Source organism: Petromyzon marinus, unplaced genomic scaffold, assembly GCF_048934315.1.
Source record: "Petromyzon marinus isolate PM22_M1 ecotype Great Lakes invasive population unplaced genomic scaffold, UKy_Petmar_22M1.pri1.0 PM_Scaffold_141, whole genome shotgun sequence".
NCBI classification, from domain to species: Eukaryota; Metazoa; Chordata; class Hyperoartia; order Petromyzontiformes; family Petromyzontidae; genus Petromyzon; species Petromyzon marinus.
Genome location: NW_027423104.1, coordinates 26012 through 33833, shown reverse-complemented (window position 1 = coordinate 33833; position 7822 = coordinate 26012). Strand labels below are relative to the sequence as shown.

The 7822-nt window shown below is 47.7% G+C and overlaps 1 protein-coding gene across 1 annotated transcript; it reads left to right on the top strand.

The window, feature by feature from the left end:
* Positions 1–733: 733 nt before the first annotated feature.
* Positions 734–7505, top strand: LOC142922704 (uncharacterized). The gene is made up of 2 exons (XM_076063525.1): positions 734–1017; positions 4200–7505. Exons 1-2 carry the CDS (start codon positions 831–833, stop codon positions 4853–4855), a joined length of 843 nt encoding a protein of 280 aa, XP_075919640.1. The 5' UTR covers positions 734–830; the 3' UTR covers positions 4856–7505.
* The last annotated feature ends 317 nt before the right edge of the window (positions 7506–7822 follow it).

Here is a 7822-nt window from a genome sequence, read left to right as displayed (position 1 = left end):
TGTCCGTGACCACCTCTCCCGTGCCTACAACCACAAACACCACCACCACCTCTCCTGTGCCTACAACCACAAACACCACCACCACCACCTCTCCCGTGCCTACAACCACAAACACCACCACCACCTCTCCCGTGCCTACAAACACCACCACCACCACCTCTCCCGTGCCTACAACCACAAACACCACCACCACCTCTCCCGTGCCTACAACCACAAACACCACCACCACCTCCTCCTGCTGCTGCTGTCGCGGTCTCCGCGTGGCGCCGCGGGCCCAGGGGGAGGCCTCGCGGCCCAAGAGCGGCGCCACGGCTCCACCCCTCCCGCTCATGGCCCCTCGACCCTCCTGGCTCCTCCCCCTCATCCCTCCTGGCTCCTCCCCCTCGTCCCTCCTGGCCCCTCGTCCTTCCTGGCCCCTCGTCCCTCCTGGCCCCTCCCCCTTGTCAATCCTCCTCCCGCTCGCGACGTGTAGTGAACTCAGCCCCGCCCCCACCGCCCCCACCGCCCCCACCGCCCCCACCGCCCCCACCGCCCCCCCCCCTGCGCGGCACCCCTGCCCATTGCAAGAATGGCGGGAAGCGGTCGCGGGGCCTACCGCGCGCCGCCTCTCGCGTGATTGGCCCGCTTCGCGTCACGTGTGGAAGGCGGAAGAAGAGTATGGGGGAGGAGCTGCGCGGTTAGGGGCGGGGCCGTGGAGTCACGTGGTGGGCAATGATTGCCAATAAGTGGGCAGGGATGGCTGTACGTCACATCCGGTGATATAGGACACGCCCCTTCGTGACGTGCCTCACACTTACTTCCGTCCCGCGTGCCGTCAACACGAGCTCAGCATGGTGCTGCTGATCGTTGGCGTTCTGCTCTTGGCCATGCTTGGGATGGAGATCTTCATTTATCGTCGTTTTAAGCTTTCCATCTCAGACTTTTACCGCGAGACCACGACGCTGCAAACGGAGAGAATGGGCCTGCAGAATGTGGAGCTCTGTCAGAAGAACAAGACCATGGAAGTGGAGAAAGATGGTAAGCTACCATTTTCTTTGGTTCTTTCGGTAAAGTCCGTAGAATGAGAATAAAATAATAAATTGATAAAATAAAATAACAATAATATTCTCACGACGTTTCGGCCACAATACAAGCGGCCTTCATCAGGTGAAGGGAACGAGACTGTCTGGAGGACAGCGCTGGAGTGAGAAAGCCACGCTGAGATCGCGATCTTTAAGCTGTGTGAGAAGAAACAAAGCGCCTTGACAAAGGAATTAACATATAATTTAGCATTGAAATGGCTGAGTGATTAGCTTGTGACTGGTCACAGAAAAGGCTATGTTAAAGTTAAAGCATACACATCTGCAAAGGCACCCCTTGACAAAGGAATTAGCATAGAATTTAGCATTGAAATAGCTGAGTGATTAGCTTGTAACTGGTCACAGAAATAGCTATGTTAAAGTCAGAGCATATACATTCACCGAGGCACCTAGTACAAATCAAACAGGAGAATTTAGCATTGAAATAACTAGGCGAATTTAGCATTGATATAACTGAGTGATTAGCTTGTGACTGGTCACAGAAATGGCTATGTTGAAGTTAAGGCCTACACATCTGAGCTATTCACAGTAACTGGGTATACAATACAATATATAATGAATACTATATACTGAACCAATAAAAAATACAAAAATTTAATTACCTCAATGTTATCAATAATCTCTATATTCTCCAATCAGCTAAGCTACCAACAATAAGTCGTTATATATCACAATGCTATATGGCGAAAAATGGGTGGATTCTTACCCTCAACTTTAGCACCACGGATAGCTACGGGTCCCGTTCAGACGGACGAGTTCATCGATGGTCGGAACAGAGGAGGGGGAGAGAGACAGCTGTGAGGCGCTGTTATACTCCATGTTGTAAACCATACCATTAACCACGGTTAAGCTATCCGTGTTGCTAAAGTTGAGGGTAAGAATCCACCCATTTTTCGCCATATAGCATTGTGATATATAACGACTTATTGTTGGTAGCTTAGCTGATTGGAGAATATAGAGTTTATTGATAACATTGAGGTAATTTATATTTTAGTATTTTTTTGGTTCATGATATAGTATTCATTATATATTGTATTGTATACCCAGTTACAGTGAATAGCTCAGATGTGTAGGCCTTAACTTCAACAGCCATTTCTGTGACCAGTCACAAGCTAATCACTCAGTTATTTCAATGCTAAATTCGCCTAGTTATTTCAATGCTAAATTCTCCTGTTTGATTTGTACTAGGTGCCTCGGTGAATGTATATGCTGTGACTTTAACATAGATATTTCTGTGACCAGTTACAAGCTAATCATTCATCTATTTCAATGCTAAATTCTATGCTAATTCCTTTGTCAAGGAGTGCCTCTGCGGATGTGTATACTTTAACTTAGCTATTTCAATGCTAAATTCTATGCTAATTCCTTTGTCAAGGGGTGCCTTTGCGGATGTGTATGCTTTAACTTTAATATAGCCTTTTCTGTGACCAGTCACAAGCTAATCACTCAGCCATTTCAATGCTAAATTAAATGCTAATTCCTTTGTCAGGCGCTTTGTTTCTTCTCACACAGCTTAAAGGTCGTGATCTCAGCGTGGCTTTCTCACTCCAGCGCTGTCCTCCAGACAGTCTCGTCCCCTTCACCTGATGAAGGCCGCTTGTGTTGTGGCCGAAACGTCGTGAGAATATTATTGTGTTATTTTATTTTATCAATTTATTATTTTATTATCATTCTACGTGACTTTACCGAAAGAACCAAAGAAGATGAATCCTTGCAGTCACGAAAACTTTAAATCGAAATTTAAGCTACCATTCTTAGATGTTCTGTTTGAGAGGAGACCTGATGGCTCATTGGGGCATTCTGTCTACAGGAAACCCACCCACACAGATTCCTACTTGAAACCTGATTCCCACCACCACCCAGCCCAAAAGAATTCTCTCATCAAAACTTCATACCATAGGGCTCATTGCATTTCGGACCAACACCACCTGACCAGTGAATTAAAACATGTACACCTGGCCCTCAAAAGGAATGGTTACTCTGACCGTACCATCCGCCAAGCTGTTTCTCCCTGCATACAGAAACAACCACTTGATACTCCGGCCAAAACCATCACACTACCATATATAGCAGGCGTTACTAAAAAGCTTTCCAAAATTCTAAACAAACACAAGATCCAGGTCCGGTTCAATACAGTACACAAAATTCGTGATCTGATCCCATCCGTGAAGGATGGCATTCCTGACTTACAGTACCCCGGGGTTTACAAATTGAGTTGTACCTGCGGTGATTGCTATATCGGGGAGACAAAGCGACATGTCTCTGACCGAATTCGCGAGCACAAATCAGATTTGAATCACAGCAAAACGAATTCTTTGCTGATCACTGTTACAACGCTGTGGGTGATCACGATATAATTTTCTCCGATACCAAGGTTCTTTGCAAACCCACGGGTTTTTATCAGAGATTTGTTCACGAGGCAATTCAGATCTACAAACACAGACACAATTTCAACCGAGAAGTTGGTTTCAAATTAAGCAACCATTGGAAAGATGTTCTAAATCGAACTAAACATAAACTAATTTCTGTGGTACAGTATATTTTTCAAGTAGTGGTACCCCAAACTTTCGCAGCTCTCAGCTCCCCCCCCTCCCGCTCCTGGCCCCTCCCCCTCGTCCCTCCTGGCCCCTCCCCCTCGTCCCTCCTGGCCCCTCCCCCTCGTCCCTCCTCCCGACTCGCGACGTGGAGTGAACTCGCCCCCGCGCCCCGCGCCCCACCCTGAGCGGCCCCGCCGCCCATTGCAAGAATGGCGGGAAGCGGACGCGGGGCCGACCGCGCGCCGCCTCTCGCGTGATTGGCTCGCTTCGCGTCACGTGGGGAAGGCGGAAGAAGAGTATGGGGGAGGAGCTGTGTGGTTAGGGGCAGGGCCGTGGAGTCACGTGGTGTGCAATGATTGACAATAAGTGGGCAGAGATGGCTGGTACGTCATAGTGTACGTCACATCCGGTAATGACGTCACGATAAATAACACGCCCCTTCGTGACGTGTCTCACACTTGCTTCTGTCCCGCGTGCCGTCAACTCGAACTGAGCATGGTGCTGCTGATCGTTGGCGTTCTGGTCTTGGCCATGCTTGGGATGGGGATCTTCATATATCTTCTTTTTACGCTTTCCATTTCAGACTTTGACCATGAGACCACGACGCTGTCTACGGAGAGGATGGGCCTGCAGAATGTGGAGCTCTGTCAGAAGAGCAAGATGCTCCGTCTGGAGCTACAGCATCAGCTGGAGGAGTTCATGGAGAACCGAGAGACTCTCCAGAGAGAGATCAGGAGCCTGTTTCAACAGCTTAAAGAGCGCCAGTTGGAGCTGGAGCCCACGAGAGTGCCTTGCAGGGAGAGCAAGTCTCTCCATGCGGATTTTCTCCGAGACTGCAATGCAGCACAGCGGCAAATGTCGCTGCGCTGTGAAAACGAAGATCTCCGGAGGTCGCTGCACGCCCACCTGAGGAAGTTGAACTTCCTGAATCCGCAGAGAGGGCAGGAACAGTTTAGGCTGCGCGGGAAGCTGGTGCGTCACGAGGACATGTGGCATGGGGAAAAGAGGCTGCAAGAAGAGAACCTGCATCTCCGTAGCCAGCTGAAAGAGCTAATATGGACCGTGTCTCAAATGTACAATGATGCCACCACCACCGACGCCACTTCCACCGCCGCTGCCACAGCTTCCACCACAGCAACCGTTTCCACCACCACATCTGCCACCACCACCAAGCCCAAGAAGATGAAGAGATTTAGCCATTGGTTCCGAAAATTGCTGAAGCGCAAGTCGGCCATTTAAAAATATTGGGGAAATTGTGAAAATGACACCACCCTAATTAAAACATTACTCAGAAAGACAAACATACCCCATAGAACATCAACAAAGTCATATATAAGACAAAATATCGTACATTTGCATGCAACACTCTAATAAATACTGTATTGTGAGCAAAACATAAAGTTACTTAAATGGAAAAAAAAGTCTGTTATTGTCACTTACCTTTAGTCCGGATGGCTTGTCGGGAGGGGGCGTAATGAGTCCCTACACACACGGGGGCGGTGGGAGGGGGGTGAACGTCCATACACACACACAACAGCGACAATCATCCGCTGTATAGCCTTACCAGAATGTTGGGGCAAGCGCCTATGAAGCTCTGAATGGCACACGGGGTGAATGGCCAGCACCCTGCCCGGCTGCCTCTCTTTATCTCTCCATACACGAGACTCACAGGCGTACATGCGTCCGTGCACACACGCACAACAACAACGCAACAACCGTCGTTCACCCCTAAGTGGCGGTGACATCACCACAGCACTTGTGCCATGCTCGGTGCATTTTGAGGCCACGTGAAGTGTCGAAGGCTGGCTGGCAGGAGGTCATGTAATAGACGCAGGTGCCATGGATTGACTTAGGAAGATGATGGGCAGATGCAACAGCCGTGCTCCCCACTGTGCCAACTTTATTTGTGTCAGTTGTTTGGCGCTCTGCTCGTTGTTTTGAGCCTCGCTCCTCTGCCCTATGCTGTTGCTGGAGGGCAACTGCCTCCACTTCCCCAGCAGCACCTTTCATGAACCTCCTCCACAGAAGCCGATCATGACACTGCTGATACCAGTCATCAATAAGTCCAATCAGCTCCACATCCTTCTGCACCACATCAGTCCATCTCTTCTCTACCCCGTACCACGCCCATTTAGCACCATCTATCCAGCCAAATTGAAGCTGCTTGGGGATGCCGTGACTGCATACGGACTGCATGACACAATCAACGCAGCCTCGCTTGCTGGAGGAGCCCACAGATGGGCATTTGTCCAGATATTTTAGGAATCTGTGAGCTTACAAAGTCCAGTCTGGTTAAACCCTGAATAGATCGTGGGCAAGCTAACCTTAATGTTCCTTTCGAGAGAGATAAGGAAGGGTATAACTGTGGCCGAAGATTTTTATGGAGTGACATGCCAGGTAGCTTCCACACTGTTGAGCAGTTGATGAAAATATAATGCTGCTCGAATTATTTTAAATGAGACCTCGGCTCCCAAAACGGACTTGATCATCAGCACACTGCCCACTCCACTCTCTCCTCAGGTGCCCCAAATCCATGAGGAATTGAGGAAGGGAGCATTTTTATGATGTAAAATACCCAGGGAGGTGATTTGTTTTCGTGGGGCTGATGGTAACGGCCCATATTTTAGTAGCATGCTTCATGTTTAGCTGTAGTGTCTCCAACTTCTCCTTAGAGTGGGCAGTAATCACCAGATCATCCGCATTCATAATATGGTTTAACAATAGAGAGCCATACCATGACCGGCTCAGGCATCGATCAGCCTCCCATTATATCTATACCAGATACATTCTACTGGTACATCCATGGAAATCGTCTCAAACTACGTAGTCAAAGAAAATGTTCAGTCGTGTAGGGGGCAGAGGACATCCATGTCGCACATTACTCACACATTCTATCATCCCTTAGCTCCATTACGTCGATTTTTCATGAGACAGCAGTTGTCTTTCTATTGTTTATATATGCTTTATCGAAAGAAGAAAATAGTATTTTTGCTTTAATTACTGTAACTCTGTGTTTTATTTAGCTTTGGTAATTTGGGTGATCCAGGTCTCTCTTGCAAATGAGACTCATCCTGGTCGCTTTAGTTCTCGCCTTGTTCAACTCAATAAACTGGTACTCACTCCATTATGAACTCACCCACTTCCTTAAATCTATGACTCACGTAAATACTCCCTCTCTCTCCTCATGAGTCATATATTTACCTGATCACACAATCACCCGATCATTCACTGTGTCATCCTCACTCACGCACTTTTTAATGCTCTCAAGAATGACCCACCCATTCTATCACTACATTAATCATCATCCCCTTCCCTCATTGACCCACTGGTAAAATTAAAATACTCGACAGCAACAACACGTGAGATTGTACTCAGGCTTACACTCACATGTGTAAAGAAGCTCCTTTGCAGGTTCCATTTGATAGATGTCTTATTTCACTATGACGTATTTACAACGCAAGAGTACGACTCACACGAACCTTCTCCCGTACAGTAACCTGTACCTGTTTCAACCCATCTCCACTGCCCCCACTATAAACTTTGCCATCCAAGAGAAGTGAAGTAGAAGACAATAGAGTCTGCTGAGAGAATCTACCGGGGAAAACTGCTGGAAGTTACCAGGGCGTGGCCGTGCGGGTATATAAGGGGGCGCATGGCCCGCAAATGGGGTGATGCCTTGGGGACTGAAGAACAACTGCAGGTGGACGACATCGGGGCCGACTGTTGGGAATCAACATGGTGGAAACCATCAAGAAAGACTGTTCGAGATTAATCTACTCTATTAGAAACCACCGGGACTGCAGATAGTCATAGCCTTGTGCAACGTGTGAGTCGTACTCTCACCTTGTAAATATGTTATCGTCGGGAATAAATCATCTAGAAAATGAAACCTGCGAAGGAGCTTCTTTACACATGTAAGAATGCAGGACATGCTTTATCAGCAGGCCGTTGTTTTTGTCTACAACAGACCTATGCACACGATCTTGAAAATGGCATTTGATTGGGATTGTCACCTTCAACCCATTCTGAAATCGTCCAACTACCAAAACCCTTGTCTGCATTATACCTAAAACTTGACCAACGTGGCAATGTTATTTTCTCATTTTATTGACAGTAAACAAAAAACATGGCATAGTTTTTTTTTAATTTCCCTGTTAACTTGTACATACGAGTGGAACGGTGTCACAATTGTTTGTGCATTGCACT

Coding starts and splice junctions, on each gene's coding strand:
- LOC142922704 (XM_076063525.1), top strand. CDS start 831: ATGGTGCTGCTGATCGTTGGCGTTCTGCTCTTGGCCATGCTTGGGATG. Junction 1,018..4,199: donor CATGGAAGTGGAGAAAGATG/GTAAGCTACCAT, acceptor TTTCCATTTCAG/ACTTTGACCATGAGACCACG.